The sequence below is a fragment of the Trachypithecus francoisi genome, unplaced genomic scaffold (assembly GCF_009764315.1).
Source record: "Trachypithecus francoisi isolate TF-2019V2 unplaced genomic scaffold, Tfra_2.0 Lachesis_group5, whole genome shotgun sequence".
Classification (NCBI taxonomy): domain Eukaryota; kingdom Metazoa; phylum Chordata; class Mammalia; order Primates; family Cercopithecidae; genus Trachypithecus; species Trachypithecus francoisi.
This window is the reverse complement of record NW_022681470.1, coordinates 68,774,500-68,793,270: the sequence shown is the minus strand read 5'-3', so window position 1 is coordinate 68,793,270 and position 18,771 is coordinate 68,774,500. Positions and strand designations below refer to the sequence as shown.

The following is an 18,771-nucleotide window of genomic DNA, read 5'->3' as shown; positions in this document are numbered from 1 at the left end:
TAATCTGATTAATGGTATCTCTAACAAATTTTACAGCAAGTAATACACTTAATTGTGTTGAATATTTATCCCTGAGAGATTAAGAATGAAAGAGAAGGATGCTTATTATCACTACTTCTATTGAACATTGTACTAAAGGTTCTTTTGGTTTTTTTGTTTTTTTTGTTTTTTGTTTTTTTTGAGACAGAGTCTGACTCTGTCGCCCAGGCTGGAGTGCAGTGGCGCGATCTCGGCTCACTGCAGGCTCCACCTCCTAGGTTCACGCCATTCTCCTGCCTCAGCCTCCTGAGTAGCTGAGGGACTACAGGCACCCGCCACCATGCCCGGCTAATATTTTTGTATTTGTGATAGAGATGGGGTTTCACCGTGTTAGCCAGGATGGTCTCGATCTCCTGACCTTGTGATCCGCCTGCCTCGGCCTCCCAAAGTGCTGGGATTACAGGCTTGAGCCACCGCGCCCGGCCAGCTGTTTGTTCATTTTTTTGATACGGAGTCTGGCTCTGTCACCCAGGCTGGAGTGCAGTGGTGAGATCCCAGCTCACTGCAACCTTCATCTCCCAGGTTTGAGCAATTCTCCTGCCTCAGCCTCTCAAGTAACTAGGACTACAGGCGCACGCCGCCACGCCCGGCCAAGTTTTTTGTATTTTTAGTAGAGACAGGGTTTCACCATGTTAGCCAGGATGGTCTCGATCTCCTGACGTCATGATCCACCCGCCTTGGCCTCCCAAAGGTGGGATTACAGGCTTGAGCCACTGTGCCAGGCCTTTTTTTTCGAGACTGAGTCTCACTTTGTCACCCGGGCTAGAGTGCAGTGGCGCCATCTCGGCTTACTGCAACCTCTGCCTCGCGGGTTCAAGCAGTTCTCTGCCTCAGCCTACCTAGTAGCTGGGATTACAGGCGCCTGCCATGCCCAGCTAATTTTTGTATTTTTAGTAGAGACAGGGTTTCACCATCTTAGCCAGGCTGGTCTTGAACTCCAGACCTTGTGATCCACCCGCCTCGGCCTCCCAAAGCGCTGGGATTACAGATGTGAGCTGCCACGCCTGGCCTGAAATGTTTTTATGATGGTATGCAGCATTATAATTTTCAAACCCTTAGTAAGTAACCAACATTCATTTTGCCTAAACCCAAAATAGCAACGGAGGCCCCTTTAAGAATGACAAGTGGTAGGCCCTGGCCAAAGATAGCAAATCATCTTAGATCTTTCAGAAATAACAGGTGAACTTTTCAGAAGACATAGTAGATTGAACTCATGTCTACTTCCTGCTCTCCTAAAACCCCCATAAAATAACACTAAATGGGTTTTTAAAGGTGTAAACCCACAAGGATGAGAACACCCTGAAAGACAATGGCAGCAAAAGTTGGGAAGTTGGAAAAAAGAACGAGCAGTAAATAACATAACAGAACCCCAAGCCAACTGTGGGAAAGCCATAAGCCAACCTTGTACCATAGAACTTCCAAAAGTCTGGCAGCATCAGCACCTGTGGAAACGAGGTTGAAAGCATTACTAAACTTGGGAAGACTGGTTGAAATCTGTTTAAGAAGAACGCAGATACCCCAACCCCTACCCTATATCCCACAGCTGGGTAATTACTTTTCCCTACCCTGGCAAACATTGGAGGTTTACTCTGGAGAGGGAAATAGGGGCTCTGTGGACTGAGGAACAACAGATACAACTGAGGCAGAGGTCCCATAATGAAAACAGCATGGTGAAGTGATGTCAGTGTACTGAGTTCGAAGATTCCCAGCCCTCTTATTTCACTGGTCACCGGAAAGCTAGCAATCGGGCCTTCACTCTCTAAGCAGGAAATCAGAGGATCTTTCTCTGGGGAAGCGGGTGAGTTTAAGAGAAGATACCAATTTAAATGGTCCGGCGAAGATAATACTGAGTGAGGGTAAACAGGCGACAGGCTCCACTCATAAACTGAGAGCTTTTAATCAGCCATTCAGTCCCGTATCTGTAAATGTGATGGAACAACGAAGAATGTCAGATAACTAATAATCTAACAGACCTGAACTCTTGAAAGATAAAGACTAAAGCAAACACAAGAAGGTGACATGGAGGACCAGACTACACAGGGCAAGGTCTGCTTCTAGAATTCCTAATAGTACATGGGGGTTCATTAACCTTTTTCTGTCCTCTTGCAAATGTTTAAAAATTTCCATTATAATTTAAAAAACTTATTATAAGCATAAGATATTGTAACAATAAAACAATAATAGCATACTATAAAAAAGAAACAGAACAATAAGAGCTCTTAAAAATTAAAAAGACCTGAGTGTGAGCAATTTATTAATTTATAAAAAGCAAAAAAGCAAAATAAAAATAAAATACAATAAAGGAAATTAAAATGCCATAAAGCATTTAGAAGTTAAATAAGAAATCTCCCAGAAAGGAGGTCAGAAAGATAAGAGATGGAAGAAAATGATTTTTAACCTTGAATCCTATATCTAACCAAACTATCAACCAAGTTTGAGAACAGAAAAAAGACGTTGACAGACATCCAAGATTTCAAGTGCTCTTTCTCAAGAAACTGCTAAAGGATGTCCTCATCAAAAGTAATCAGTGAAAGAGAAAGACATGAGGTATAGTTAACATTCTGTTCGATTTAGGAGTGCAGGGACTCACCAGGACAATGGTGAAGGGACCTCCTAATGTGAGACTACAGGAAGCATCTGGGTGAAATTTCTTTTTTTTTTTTTTTTTTTTTTTTTTTTTTGTTGAGACGGAGTTTCGCTCTGTCGCCCAGGCTGGAGTGCAGTGGCCGGATCTCAGCTCACTGCAAGCTCCGCCTCCCGGGTTTACGCCATTCTCCTGCCTCAGCCTCCCGAGTAGCTGGGACTACAGGCGCCCGCCACCTCGCCCGGCTAGTTTTCTGTATTTTTTTTAGTAGAGACGGGGTTTCACCGTGTTAGCCAGGGTGGTCTTGATCTCCTGACCTCGTGATCCGCCCGTCTCGTGAAATTTCTTTAGGAAGGTGAAATTGAAAGGATGTCTGATGCAAGGGGATTGCTTAGGAGAAGGATTTAGACCACAGGTCTGCCTGCCCACTGCCTGTTTTTTAAATAAAATTTTATTTGAACACAGTTACTGTGTATTGTTTATACATTGTCTCTGGCTGCTTTCATACTACAAAGACAGAATTGAGTAGTTGTGACAGAGATAGTATAGCTTGTGTCAACTTTAAATAAGATTCAGGAAATATGTCAAATGTAGAGATTATTAGAGCACAAAGCTTGAGAACAGCCACCCAGGAAGCATAGATTCCAAAAATCGGAAGTCAGTATTCCAAAGTGTAGAAGTTTGGGGTTGTTTATATAGACAAGGTTTAGGGAAGCTTAACAAAATTTCAACACCTTTCTACATAAGGTTTAATGCATAGTTACAGTGATCTGATTGGGCAAGGTGGTCTTTTTCTTTCTGGAAAGGTATATTTAGCATTCCACACCGAAGGTGTTACCATCATGAGGTCTTTTGTACCATCTGGTCTGAGTTAGGTACAGGACAATAAAGGAGGTGGTTAATCTATAACAAAGGTCAGAGATTAGAAGGGCAGGAGGTCTGATCTTTGGTGTCTCCTAGTCATTTACAGAACAAGAACAATGAGGAGGAGAATTAATCTATGAGAAGCAGAAGTTGCAACTACATGCTACGTGACTCAGATCAAGGTCACATCTCTCTCAAGATTTAAAGTGTTTTAGGGGTTCCAATAGCTTTTAAGTTTTATTTATTTTCATACCTGCAAAGCGTAGAATATTTTCTGTTTGGCCCTTTAAAAAAAAACTTATAGACCTGATTTAGAGCATTGATTACAGACAATTGCCTGAGAGCTTGTGGTTGAATTTGTTACATGTACATGGAAAATTAAGCAAAATGAAAAGTGATACATAATTGCTCAATCCAGGGAAAATAAAAAATTGGTAAAGAAAGGAAAAGTAGCCATGATTTACTCTGTGGCTTAGCAGTGAATATATTCACATGATCATATTAATACAAATGCCTAATATGGAGCTAACTGAAATTACTCTACAACTGTATTGGGAAGATGGGAAGAATGTGCATATGTTATGGGAATAGGAAGAGGAAAGAACTTCATCCTCATCTTCCATAGTGGGAAGTCAGTAGAGAAGGCCTAAAACAGAAGAAGCATGGTGGTAAATACCAAGATAATCAGCTAAAAGAGGTGATAATCAATTCTGGGGAGGGCAGAAATGAAGGGAAGAGGGACAGGACTCCCATTTTTCATACAAATATGTTTTTTGCTGACTTTTTAAACTGTGTGCCTTTATACCTTTGATAAAGTGGACAAAATAAAATCCCCTACTAAATTGGAAAACAAAAAATAAAACTATTTTTCAAGGTCAGCAAATACATAGTCCTCATGCTGCCTGTCCCCTCTCAGTCCATGGGTATCACGAATCACAATAGTATTTCCTGGTGAGTCAGGACATGGTCTCAGATCTTGAGAATAGTGTTCCAGTAGCCACTCCCAACCATTCATGAAAGCAATATCTCTGATACTACTAATATTACCAATTTGGGCAGAGTCTCTGTGCTTCTCAGACTTTCCCACCAAAAGAACATTGCCTGACATTTAACTAAATGACTGAACATCCTGATTTAACTGCATTTTAAAGCTTCATCTGTTCTAAATACCATTTCTACTTAAACCCACAAACATGGGAAGACATAGTTATTCTCTGTAGTTATTCATAGATACAAGGTAATTTAATAGTATGTTTTCAGCATCTAACACTGGACCTAACACAGTAGGCTAGTAAATGTTTGAATGAATGCATAAATGAACTCTGTTGTATAATCAACAATTTTTAATAACCAAGATACCTGAAAAGCTGAAGAAGCCAACCCTTGTTAAAGCAAAAGATGATAACACAATTTTATTCAGCTTTTCATCATAAGTTGTGGTTCTGAATAATTTTGACTTCTGAATTAAAGTAGTTTTTGTTCTTTTCTTCTAACCCTTAAAAGGATCTTTCCAATTAAAGATGTACCCCTGGAAACTGATGACCTTACCACTTGGCTCTATCAACGGTTTGTTGAAAAAGAAGACCTCTTATCACATTTTTATGAAACAGGTACACAGTAACCTTTAAATAGTTGTTAAATTGTAGCAACAATAATGGAAGCCTCTTTTAAAGAAAGCTGTTTGCATATTAGATCTTGAAACTTGAAAATGCACTCCGTAAATTGCTTGTGAGAAGCAAATCCCCTCATGAATCAGCTTACCCTGGGGATTATCAGTAAGGACAAAGACTATTTGAAATGCTGAAGAGTGTTATCATGATGACCTTAGGTAATATTGCTCTATGAAGTGATCTAGCATTCCTTTCCAGAAACGAATTTAAAGACATCTGTTTACTTTGTATTTCTTTTATTATTAAGATATATTTCATAAAGCATATTGCCTTTTGAAAATAATGTCAGTGTTATACAACTACTTTTTTGACAAAAAACAATTTGTAAATAGAGGAATCAGCATAAAGTATGCTATTTCAGAAATTATTTCATGTCAATCTCATATAATCCTGGGTCCTGACCACTGTGGGAATCTTTAGGGATCCAGCAGAGACAAGGCAGCTAGAGTGCCTGTTCTCATGCAGATTATATTCCAGTGGGAGACGTGGCAAATACGTCTGCAGAAAGAAAGAGAATCGGGATCATGACCAATTGGGAAAAGTTCCAGGAAGGAAATAAACAGAGATGGGAAGCGGGGGAAGGGGAGTATTTTTTCTGATATGGAAAGGATGCACATGAGTCAGCTATTCACTAAGTGGAGGAGGAGAGCATTACAGGCAGAGAAAAAGCAAAGGCTCAGAGGCAAGAAGGGGCTAGGTAGTATGGAAATTGTATTTCAAGTAAAATCTCTCCTCTGGGGCCCTGGAAGGTCACTGAAGGTGCTTTAACACACACATGTACAACTCTAGTTAAGCTAATATTCAACTTTTATTCCAGGAGACCTACCACTACAGAGTAAAACAAGCTAATATTTCTGTCTTGTCTTTTAGGAGCTTTTCCACCTTCCAAGGGCCATAAGGAAGCTGTTTCCAGGGAGATGACCCTCAGCAACATGTGGATATTTCTCATACAGTCTTTTGCATTTTTGTCAGGCTATATGTGGTACAACATCATTCAGTATTTTTACCATTGCCTGTTTTAGGAATTGACGTGGACTTGTCAAGGTCACCATAGGAGTTGAGACTTTCTTTCAAAAGTGTGCATTATTTTACATGTGCAAATCAGAATATATTTAAAAAAAAAAGCAAAAGAAATTCAATGGATGGATTAATATTTATCCCCCTTTGGGATATTTTAAAACTCTACTAAAATGAGGATTAGTAATATAATGACCTGCTAATATATTTTAAGAACATGTTTTAAAAAGATACACTCTATCACATATTTAAGCAAACATCACATTTGGAGAAGAGGAAGTCATAAAATCATCCTAGAAGACTATCTGAGAGAAATTCTGTTGCCACCAGTTACACTTGACAATTTAGTTGAAACTCAGAAAGTTATATTCATCCCTCTTACCTGTAGTCTATATTAGGGCAGTACTCTAGAACGCCCACATTTCCACCAACTCAGTAACCTTGAGGGGAGCTGATTGGCACCTCACGAACAGCTCTTTCCCTGTCATTTGCAGTAACAAACTCCAGTCTTCAACAGCTAACTGAGGTACATTGTTGGCATTCTGTGTGGGGGAAAAGCAGTGTCCACTGGACCCCTTCTGGTACTGGATGTTTTCTTTACAAAGGCTAGCTCGATCCAACACTGTGTTTACATGCACTCGTGCTTTTCCTTATCTGATTTCTCATTTTGTATCAGAGGCATATCATAAATTGATAATTTTACAAAATGCACTTTTTTGAGATGCAGATATAGCAAAGAATTAGTAATACAGCCTGAAAACAAATGGGAGCATAGTAGTGTGTGAGGTTCTCGAGAACTGTCTTGTCACTGTGTGTTTATTTGCCTGCCGATGCTCTCCAGGACCATCCTGCCTTGGACACCACCCTGACGTGACGCCTCTGTTGTTCAGAGGCTTTATTTTTTCCATTTTGACATTGGCACTAAATGCATTTGGGGATGGTTGAAACAAATTAATATAGAACATTTAAATGATCAATTTAAGGGGAAATAGGCTAGTTTATAGAAAAATAAGAGCTAGTGGCTTATAATGGTGACAGGTTCTCCTATGGCACCCCGAGGACCTGTGCAGACAGTGGTCTGTTGAATCATCACATCAAGGAGCTGCCCCTGTCAGGGTGAGTGTAATTAGGAAAGAGACCAGCACAAAAAGCTCCCCTAATCACTTCCAGTTGCTTTTTCTTTTTTTTTTTTTTTTTTTTTTTTTTTTAAGACAGTCTTACTCTGTCGCCCAGGCTGTAGTGCAGTGGTGTGATCTCAGCTCACTGCAGTCTCTGCCTCCCGGGTTCAAGCAATTCTCCTGCCTCAGCCTCCCAAGTGGCTGGGACTACAGACACCCACCATCGTGCCCTGCTAATTTTTGAACTTTTAGTAGAGATGGGGTTTCACCGTGTTGGCCAGGCTGACCTCGAACTCCTGACCTCAGGTGATCCACCTGCCCCGGCCTCCCAAAATGCTGGGATTAGAGGCATGGGCCACCTCGCCCAGCCTCCAGTTGCTTTTGAAGAGGGTAAAGTCAAGTTTCTATTTCTAGAAAACATTTTTTAGGAATACGTTGCTATGTTTGTACAATTTACCTCATAAGAGAACCACACCCTTCTCTAAAAGTGCTGGTACTGCATCAGTAAGATGAGGAGGGTTTTTGTTTGGGATTGTAAGACTATTAAGATCCTAGTAAGTCAGTGATAGTTTACTGTGATATGAGCGTTGTAGATTCCCCCGTTGTCACTAATCACACAAATAACAATTTTGAGAAGTAGGCTATAAAACAAAAAACAGTTAATGTTTTCTATTTTAAAATAAACCAAAAAAACAGAGAAGATATGAGTTTTCCCCAGTTATGTGGGAAAGGTAAAGCGACACCAAATACAAGCCCAGAGCAGCTTCATATTTAGGATAGCTCAGTGCGTATGTGAAAGAGAATGATGCATTAACTGAAATACCTCACTGAATATTATACTACCACTGGTAAAATGCAGAAGACAGTGTTAATGTGTTTGGTTTGGGGACTGGTTGTTATAAAATCCAATTTTTTTGAAATCTAAGCATTTCATTATGTGTTCTACAGTGACAGTGAGTAAGTGAAACCAATCTCAATTTAGAGGTATGGATGATGACAGAAAGCCCAATAGAAGCTTAATGATGCTTCTGTTTGAGGCCCAGCAAGCACCACTAAATTACTGGATGAAATGAAATTGTTCACTTGAGGGATTAGTCAACCATCTGGGGGAGAGGTTGCTCACTGTCAAATACAGCGTGCACAGTCCTAGCTGACAGACCCTTTCCTCATTGCTACAGCAAGCCACAGGGTAGAGTGACCAGTTCTCCTATCCAAAAATAAATGCGAACATGCATACATAAATGTGGCTGAGGGCCACTTTTGACATCACTGTGCTCCAAAGGAACATGATATTGTTAAATATACTGTACACATTAAACTATCCTATAAGATGCTTTACTTTTCAAGTGCAGTATCATTTTCACAGTCTCCAGGGTGGCAAATACCAATAGATATGTGAGTTAATTTTTGAAAATATTTCTGTGAGTTGTAAATAGATGTGTATTTGATGTGCCCTATCCCTCTTTGATTATTTAACATGTTCTCTCTCTTCTGTTTGCAAAATATGTTTGAAAGCATTGGTAGTGCTTTCCTTATCAGTAACTGGAGTTCTTCTGCTTGCACTAGAGAAGGTAAAGAGAGAATCAGTGTTCTTATATGGCAATTTGGGGAAGCAGCAATATGCCACTGTACAAAACTGAAGAAAAATTCCTGATTTGTACTTTGTGAAGGGAGATGAAAGGACGTTTAAAGTGTATATATTTTGTCAAGAGGAAAGAAAATAAAACTATGCCAGTTTTATATCAGTAGCTTGTAGAAGCTCAGCTCTTCTTGGTCTTGGCTAGACTGCCTAGATTCCCACGGCAGACAAGGTTGAGAATCCATTACTGGAATCTTGGTATTGATGAGTTACAATGATGGAGATCTGCATGACCACAGGCAGGTCCAGTCACTACAAAAGTGACCAAGCCAGCAGGTCACCCTTAACTTCAGAAACAATTATTGGTGGTGAACTATACTTAAATGGCAGAGAGACCTATAAGTAACGGAAGGTAAAGAAAAATTACAGAAGGGAAAATAATGTGTTGGGTAAGCAAACAAATTCATTGAGGATTCCAAAAGTATATTAAAAAAGAAGATAGCTGTGAGTTCAGATCTGTCATATTAGTCTTTAATATTACAGCCAATCCTTAACTTTCCACTGTAAAGGAAGGATTACTAGATTAATTAATTTCTGGATAGATAATCTGGTAATAAATGATAGGTAAATCAAAAATTACTTTTATTTAAGAGCTTGAATTCTTATTCTCATCAGACTTATTTTTTTCTAGGAATGCTTACTAATTAAATGGTTTAAGTTGTTTCTTAGGGGTTTTTTGCCTATATATTTATGACTGTGTTAATGAGTAGTGAAATTATATGGAAAGACAAACAGCTATCAGGAAGAGTAAATACAGAAGCCTGAATAATCTATGGGTTAGAAAAGCATCCCTGAATAGTCAATAGTTGACAGTATTGGCTTTGTTCTCAAGTCTTTTTATGAAAATGAAATCTGAAATCACCAAATGTAAACCTGGGAACATTATTCTAGCGTTGCTATCTTGGATTCATGTTAAGAATGCCTCTTCATTCTTTGCTCATGTTGCTCACTTCTTGTGGATTTGTCTGAGTGTTTTTTGACAATCACTTCCCTAAAGACTCTTCTGAACTAGTTGGACCTGGTTAATCATACAGAGTAGCCTTTAATCATGGATAGTCTTCTTGGATTATTTTTATATTTGAAAAGAAAATGTTTTATTTGCACTACTGAGTAGGAAGAGTTAATTGTTTTTTTGTTTTTTTTTTTGAAGTCATTACACAGGACTTCACTCCAGAGTTACCATTATGAGTGTGTTCAGCTCTGGTCCACAGAGGATGGATAAAAATGGTTTGTTAGGTTTTTTTGCTCTGCAGTGCTATGAGCCTTATATCTGTTAACATGAAGAACAAAGTCAAAAGCAGCAGTGGGCAGCAGGAGGGGTAGAGACTAATATGTTTGGGACCAAAACCATCTAAGTTAGAGATTTCCAGATCACAGAAGGGCTGGGTATTCTCTGGAGCAGTCATTGGTTGGTGCTTTATTGTAATCATTTTGCACCACTCCCCAACAATTAGGAACTGGACCCTGGGAATAAGCTGAGGGTGCTGAACTGTTGGGGAAGGGTGACTGTAGCCATATGGAAGATAAAATATGGGTTTTTCTGCAAAATTTCCATCTGAGGGTTTTTACATTTAATATTTTTTTAAGACAGTTTAAAGAGCAAATGTTTTTTAAGTGTATTCTAGTTGCAAAGTATGCACACATATCTTGAATGGCTTTATTTTTATTGTGTAAAACTGTTGAACACATGACTGTGATGCACACATTCTTTACATGTAAGGAGTCTATGCATTTTACAGTAACTTATTTTATGATTGGGTGATGACACAGTTATACATTCAACTGCCATTATTTTTAATAAGTGCTTTCATTTTCTTTACAATTATTACAAAATTATATTTATTTTATACAGATGAGTTTTCATTTTCCTGATGCTGTAATGTTTACTTCAGCTTGTTGACCTTTCTTTGTGTTATCTGCATGTTGTAACGTGTGATAAGAATGAATGTAAAGGCTGTGGCAACTGTAATTAATTTTTGTAAAGGGCTGGTCACACGTGGATCTGGTTTATGAATGCATTTGGGGTGATTTTAGTAACCAGATCACCTTTCAGAAGTTTAGATGTGAACACCAAAAGAAGCATTTTCTCAACAAAAACTAATAGCTGGTTCTATTTTTTTTAAACCTAGAAAAAATAAAGTTGATTTTTTTCAAGTAAAGTGCTTTTAATTCTTAGTAGTGGGGAGGGGGCATGTGTGTTTTACCAGAGCTATTTGGGCATTAACATCTGCAGGCAGGTACTTAAAGCTCACTGTGGCAGTTGGATGCTGCAAGCAAACTGAAAAACCAAATGAAAAAACATCAGACTTCCTTCTTTGGTTTAAAAATATTTCCCCCTTTCTCCCCATTCTCCAATCCAGTGGTGTGCTGGTAAATGTTTAGCAGTCCACTCTTCTGGGAAAAAATTATGTATTCAGCTATACATGTTTGTTATAAATTTTGCTGATAGCAAGAACATATAACACAATTAACAATAAGATATAAATACTTTATTGTAAATCCCATATAGCCAATTGATTCTCACAGTATACTTAGTTGCTCAGGAAAGAACTAAAATGCTTTTTTAAAAGGATGCTTAATTGCTTTTTGCTGAACTACTACAGTCAACCTATGATTGATTGTATTTCAACCATGATTTGAAAAACAGCAGACTGTCCTAATCTAACTCATTTCCCAATGAATTTATTGTCATTCAATCTGATATGTGCTCTACTGTTAACACTGTTTCTTACCATAGTACGTATTAGACTTATTAAGCCGAAACCACTTTTAGCTTTAACATTAGTTGTAAATTTATATGATTCCATTTTAATAACCAGTGCTTAACAACTGCAGGCAAAATTCTAAAATGTAACCATTGGCTCTTGGGAGCCAGTAGGGGCTGTATCCAGCACACCACTGCCCCATCATTTTTTTCTTAACTATTAGTGTTGAATAAACTTCTCATAGTTAATGTACTTGCTGAACTCAGGAAATTCCTATCACTGACCCTGGCAAGGGCTTTAAAGGGTAGGAAAGCCGGGCGCGGTGGCTCAAGCCTGTAATCCCAGCACTTTGGGAGGCTGAGACGGGAGGATCACGAGGTCAGGAGATGGAGACCATCCTGGCCAACACAATGAAACCCCGTCTCTACTAAAAATACAAAAAACTAGCCGAGCGACGTGGCGGGCGCCTGTAGTCCCAGCTACTTGGGAGGCTGAGGCAGGAGAATGGCGTGAACCCGGGAGGCGGAGCTTGCAGTGAGCTGAGATCTGGCCACTGCACTCCAGCCCGGGCGACAGAGCAAGACTCCGTCTCAAAAAAAAAAAAAAAGGGGGTAGGAAAAGCATTAATGTCAGTCCTACACAGCGAACTTTTGATTTTGAAGAATGTGATAGAAAGAAAACGTTTACTGAAATACATGGGAAGCTTGCATATTTCTAAAGTCGGCTTTATACTTTCATTTCTCAAAGCTAAGTAAACTGTGGTATAGGCATCTCTAAGATGTTAGCATTTAAAACATCAATTGTTTAGGTATTTGTAGACCTTATTTGATCCCACTGAAAATTTTAAATATTAAAATATCTTGCACAATCTACCAAATGAGTTAAATCGTTACAGTTGTGTCTACCTCTTATTTTTCTATCTGTATTTAGGCTGCTGTTTTGGTGAGATTCTAATTTCTTTTTCCCCTGGAACTACTTTCTGTGGAAGACAAGGAACAGACTGGGGACAGAGGCCTGAAAACAAATTGGAGGCACTCAGAGATCTATTGCTGACCAGCCCTATTCCTCATGAGTTGGGGGGGGGGGGGGGGGGGAGCCATTGTTTTTAATTTCCACTTAATATGAAAATGCTTGTTTTTAAAATGTTTTTTCCTGCTGAACAACTGTATTTTTAAAAGGAAAAAAATTCTCTTTTGGCTCTAAGAAGTCAGCTGTATGAGCGGGCGTGACCATATCATAACATGCTGATATGATAGAAATCAATAAATTTTTACCTCTCAGGATCTGGGTAACCTTGTTCTTAACTCTTAGAGGCTTGAGTAACATAAACCAAGTCTCAACAGTTCAGATCACATAGAAACAGGCACACACATGGAACGTGGGAGGAGGGTTGGCTAACCGCTGGAAATGAGATGGGCCCCTTTCATAATCAGAAAAGCACTCTCTAGTAGGTACAAAGGAAGAAACTGGAACAATGTTTTCTACTGGTGAGCAGGGAGCATATCACAGAGCTCATTTCTGAGTTTTTCCCTGGAAAGATTTTAGTGCCCCACTCTGGAATACTTTTTGCCTTTTGGGTGTGGGAGTACTGGAGATGGAGATGGTAAAGTTCTCACTGTTCACTTACCCGAGGCAAGAGAACACTCAGCCATTCTTTGATTGTAGCAGCTGTCTGTGTGGTGTCATTGAAAAAAACCTGGCACTAGGATACTTCCCTTAAAATATCAGTGGTTGCATCTTTATTCCTTTGTTTCGTTTTTGATGGAAAAACTCCCTGAAAGGGGTCTTACCTTCAGTTTCTTACCAGTGGACACTGTATCAGGACCAGCTGATGGACATTTGAGGGAAACGCAAATAGGTACCTAGAAGTGGAGAGATCAGAAGAACTTGGAGTGCTAGGAAGAGGAAGCCAGGAGTGTTAGAAGACAAAAGGAAGACCAGAGGCTGCTGTCCACAAACAGGTACACACATCCTTGATACACAAAGATTTCCAAGGAAGAAATCAACTTCCATGAGAACTCTGACCTAAGAGTGCCTTCCCTGGGGACTCACCTGTAAAAGATCCCACCTCCCATTTCAGATAATTGCCCACTTTACTGAGGAAAGGCAAAGGCATACCTTAGCCAGTAGGGATACCCCTCCAGGGTGACAAAGGGACAATTCAAAATATTGATGACACAGAAGCTTCTTTCAATCAAGGAATCTTAGCCCACAATCAGGCTTTTTGTCTTTCTCTGATTTATGCATGTTTCAGTAAGGACAAAGGATGGCATCAGAAATGATGCATTTGGGCCTGCATTGGCTGTATTGAATTCTGATATATTTAGTGTGGGACAGTGACAGCAATGGCAGCTCAGAACTCACAGAAGTAGAAGGTACCAAGGCTTCTTATGGCATAGGTTCAAAACTGGCACAGAGTCACTTTTGGTGCTACATTCCTTTAGTTAATATGTCACAGAGCCAGTCCGGATTCAATGTGGGAAGGTCTATAAATGGATAGAATACTATCAAATACTGAGAGGCATGTTTCATTGGGAGCTGTCTTTGAAGATCAGCTACCACAGTTAAAAAAAAAAAAATTCCTAAGCTATTTGAATAAAGAACACTAGATGGGTCTAAAAGAGTTCTTGCCCTTTGGCAGGCTTGCCCATAATTTCCATTAGTTAGAAATATTTTGAGTTCCTAAATGCTTTAAGAGGATTAGATTTGTTGATCCATCCCTCATACATATAAGTCACATTAATCAAATGGACACCTAGCTAAAAGAATAGAGGTTTTGTTTGGACATAATCTTTATATTATTTTTGGCACTGATTGATGCATGATTCATTGGCCCTTAGAATTTCAGAGCAAGTAGTCACCTTGTTTTGGGTTGCAGATTTCATTCTGATACAATTTTGGTACATTGCTGGTAGCATCAGATGGCTACTTAGTAGAATTGTGGGGACTAGAACCAGCTTTCTTTTATTTGCATTCATGTATTTTCCCCAAAATGGCATATTGCTTTGGTTCAGATTTATGTATTTCATAAATAAGAGTTAACTCTAAAGGAACAAGTATACTTGTTAAAAGGGTGATAGATCTAGAAGCTAAAGCTTCCATAACATCCTTATCCTCAATTTTAATAACCCCGAAACCCCAAAAGATAATTTTTATAAATGTTCATCTCAGCTGCTGCAGAGATACAATTAACCATGAAAAGTCTTGAAATTAATTATTTTTATTTTTTTGGATGTGGAAGTGAAGTGCATTTAAAAAATTTTGCCCTATATAGTAGAAGATAAAAAGAACATTTTTATGTTAGACCAAAGGGGATACAGATTTCAATCTCATAATAGTTCCTTTCTTTTCTGAATTCTAGGTGTGAAACTAGAATGGGTAATAAGTTCTAGGCCACGATTGCCACTAGTGCCAAAATATCCCTCTGTCATGGCGCCATCAAGTTTTAAGGGCTTGTCCAAGTAGGAGCCCAAGAGCAGCAGAACCAGGGACTTGAATTCGACCTTGGCCGAATTTCTTATCCTCTCAAACTCACTCTCTTTGTGTGTTAAATGGGAAACGCTCAAAGACTTCCTTCTTTCTTCCTTTCTGTCTTTCTTTCTTTTCTTTCTTTCCTTCCTTCCTTCCTCCCTCCTCCCTCCCTCCCTCCCTCCCTCCTCCCTCCTTCCTTCCTTCCTTCCTTCCTTCCTTCCTTCCTTTCTTTCTTTCTTCCTTTCTTCCTTTCTTCCTTTCTCTTTCTTTTTTGAGATGGAGTCTCTATAACCCAGGCTGGAGTGCAGCTGCACAATCTTGGTTCACTGCAACCTCCGCCTCCCAGGTCCTGGTTCAAGCAGTTCTCCTGCTTCAGCCTCCCAAGTAGCTGGGACTACAGGTGCGCACCACCACGCCTGGCTAATTTTTGTATTTTTAGTAGAGACGGAGTTTCACCATGTTGGCCAAGCTGGTCTTGAACCCCTGACCTCGTGATCCACCCACCTCGGCCTCCCAAAGTGCTGGGATTACAGGCGTGAGCCACCGTGCCCGGCCAAGACTTCTTTTCAGTATTAAGTGAGATTGTATACAGGAAGCACATAGGACACCAGCACATTATACCGAATGTGCAGTAAGGAAACTGTTTTTATCCCACCCCAACTGGGTTTAACAGAGGATGTAAATTATTCTCATATTGAGATGTGCCTAAACTCCAAGTGATGTGTTCCATGGATACCCAATGCAGTGGTTCATGCCTATAACCCCAGCACTTTGGGAGGCCGAGGCGGGAGGATCACTTGAGCCCAGGAGTTTGACAGCAGGCTGACAGGAGATCAGCCTGGCCAACATGGTGAAACCCCGTCTCTACTTAAAAAAAAAAAAAATTAGCCAGGCATGGTAGTGCATACCTGTGGTCCCAGCTACTTGAGAAACTGAAGTAGGAGGATCACTTGAGCCTGAAAGAATTGAGGCTGCAATGAGCTGTTATCATGCCCTAGGTCCCTTGGGTTTCTAAGTTAGACACATGCAATCAGCATACCCAAATCCTTAGCCCTGCACTGTCAGACTATATTTAATATATCTAAGGCTCTAGACAGCCGTGAGAAAAAGCTTTGAGGTTAGAGCGCCAATTAGGAAGGTGAGGAGACTAGGGCATAAAGAGGAAATCAGATCTGCTAGACAAGACATTACATAGGCTTAATAGGGACCTATTTTTGCTTCTGAGACATGATGTCTCTTGTGGTGAAGACCTTGAACTAATTATCAAAATGGAGGGAAATATAATTTCTAGTATTTGGAAGCTGTCCACAAGCCCATGGTTCTCTGTATAATTCATATGATTCTAAATATAAAACTACATTGAAAGTATTCTAATGCTTCAGGAAATTGAAAGTAATTTTGAAAACCTTTCTCCTTTCTAGTTGCAGAAGTCTCAGAAGTTTTTATTTTGAGAATTGACACTTTACCTTCCAGTAGTAAGTTCTGGGTGCTCAGTCCTTAGTGGGTACCAGAAGGAAGTGGGCAGATTAGAATAAAATATTGCTTATGGCCATTGAGGTTATCATGGTAGAGCAGAAAGAAACGAGGCAAAGCTGGATTAGCAGGCGTGTGTTCGAAGCTCTGCCCTGCTGGGGGTGGGGGTGAGGAGATGAGGAGTGGGTGATGTTTCAAAGCCCCATCTGGCCCTAAGAGCCTTTGATTCTCCAGACAAATATCCAACAAGCTGTCCAGTCCACCATTCACAGAACTTCAGAGTAACACCAGAAAGTGGGAATTCCAGGAGAGAGGCTTCAGGGCCATGTTGAGGTTATGGAACTGTTCTCTTAGAGAAGATTTGGAAATACTTCAAAGCCATCCCCCGGTGGGAAGCTTGGCATAAACAGCAGCTTATAGATATGGAGATGGCTGCTCAGGCATTACGATATTCAGAGTGGCCCTGGGCTGGCTTATTGTAAAGAAGACCTGTCCTTGTTTTCCCAAAGGATGGCTAGAAAAAGCAAGGGAATAAATGAGTTAATGAATGTGGAATTAATAAAGCGCTTTTTCCTGGAGGCAGAGAAATGGAACAGTTGACTACTGAAAGCCAGCCTTCAGAATCTGTGCCATGTCAGATCAGGAATAATAATTGAAATAGTCATTGGAGCAATGTCTGAGGGATGCAGAAACCTGGTGTCACAGGAAGCATTGCCTCAGACTCTGTCTTCCTCTTTATTAGGCCTTGAAGAGGAAGGAGAGGAAGGACAGCAGGGTTACCTCACCAGTCCAGCTCCAGCACCCCCTCACCCCCTTCCCAGGTACCTGTCTGACTGCAGCAGGAGATTCTAGCACAGAGGGTGCCAGCAAGCAGGGGTGCCCAGAGGGTTTCTCATTTGAAAGGTGTTTACTGTTAGGGGAGAGTGGGAGGAGAGGAGGGACAGGCACGGGAGGGCAGAGCATAGGTACCAGGAATCTGCAAACCACAGACAAGAAGAAAGTGAAAGCAAAGACCTGAGGGTTTGCTGTAAGCTGCATTAGCAGGAGGAGCACTGGGCCTGTGGGAGTGGACACGTGTGTCTCCTTCCAGGGGCTTCTGCCACAGCCTCAGCCCCAGACATCTCAAGGCTCAGTATGTGTGTCTGTCTGCCAGTGCACCCCAGGGAGGCCTCACAGTGAGGCTTCCTCTGCCTGGGTTCCTCCTGGCATGGGCTTCAGTTTTCCCCTCAACCCTGCAGCCCACCAGAAGACACAAGCCAAAGCTGGTAGGGACCTCCACTCTGGATACTGTCCCTGCCCATCCCCTCTGGCAGTCGCTTTCCTAACTGAAGGGTACTGGTGAAATGCTCAGGATGTTCTTGGTGGGCATATTTCCTCCAGGTGGGGGTGGCATAAAAACCACAGCCTTTTAGAAGCCTCTGTTTCTTTCCTTGACTGGCACTTTAAAAGGTGTGTGCTCTACTACCCTCATCAGTAGGAGAGGGAGGCTCTGTGATCCTCCTTTATTCTCCCATCTTTCCACCAGGGTCTAATACATTTAACAAGCCTGTGAAAAGGCTGCCTACCTCACGCCATTTTCTGACTGTTATTCAAAGTGAAGGACATCTGAAAAAAGACATTACATTACCTACAGCCTGGGGCGGAGGGGGGAGGGAATAATTTAGTACAAGGAATTAGGAGGCATTTCTTCTCTTTTGACAGGCTGAAAGGCTTCCTAGGTGAGGAGAGATTTCCATCGCTGGTTGAAGGAAGGGAAAAGGCTGAGTGGGAGGTGCAAGGGCTGCTAATCTGAAAATTACCGGAATTTCCTCAATTTCCACTCTTTAGAAAATGCCTGCTGCACAAGGAGAGGGTGGTGAGAATCCAGTGAGATAATCCTCATGGAAGGGTTTGGAGAACCTTAGAACACTTCCCCAGAGTGAGGGGCAATGACAATTCGAGTCCACGATTAGAAAAAAAAAAAAAAAAAAAAATGGCCCTTTCTTGTCACTAGAAGAATTCACAAAGAGGCTGGGTGAGCCTGTGCCAGGGTGATGAGTGGGAGAACTCACTCTGGGTGGGGGATGGACCAGCTGGCCCCTAAGGCCTGTCTCCCAACTTCCATGTGCCCTTGTCACAGGGACCCTGATAAAAGCTCCCACTGTGCCTGGGTTTCTGTTGTGCTCAGAGGAGGGAAGAAACAATGAGCTCA

The 18,771-nt window shown here is 40.8% G+C and overlaps 1 protein-coding gene across 5 annotated transcripts in view; it reads left to right on the top strand.

The window, feature by feature from the left end:
* The window catches only part of LPGAT1 (lysophosphatidylglycerol acyltransferase 1), an 88,914-nt gene extending 77,829 nt beyond the window's left edge, over window positions 1-11,085 (top strand). For 4 of the 5 annotated variants that reach the window (XM_033199565.1, XM_033199563.1, XM_033199567.1 and 1 more), the window contains 2 exons: window positions 4,991-5,097; window positions 6,028-10,501. In XM_033199565.1, coding sequence (XP_033055456.1) covers window positions 4,991-5,097; window positions 6,028-6,179 — 259 coding nt within the window. In that variant the 3' untranslated portion in view covers window positions 6,180-10,501. Of the gene's footprint in view, window positions 1-4,990; window positions 5,098-6,027 lie in introns of all 5 variants that reach the window. The other variant, XM_033199564.1, reaches the window with a different exon arrangement.
* Window positions 11,086-18,771: the final 7,686 nt, after the last annotated feature.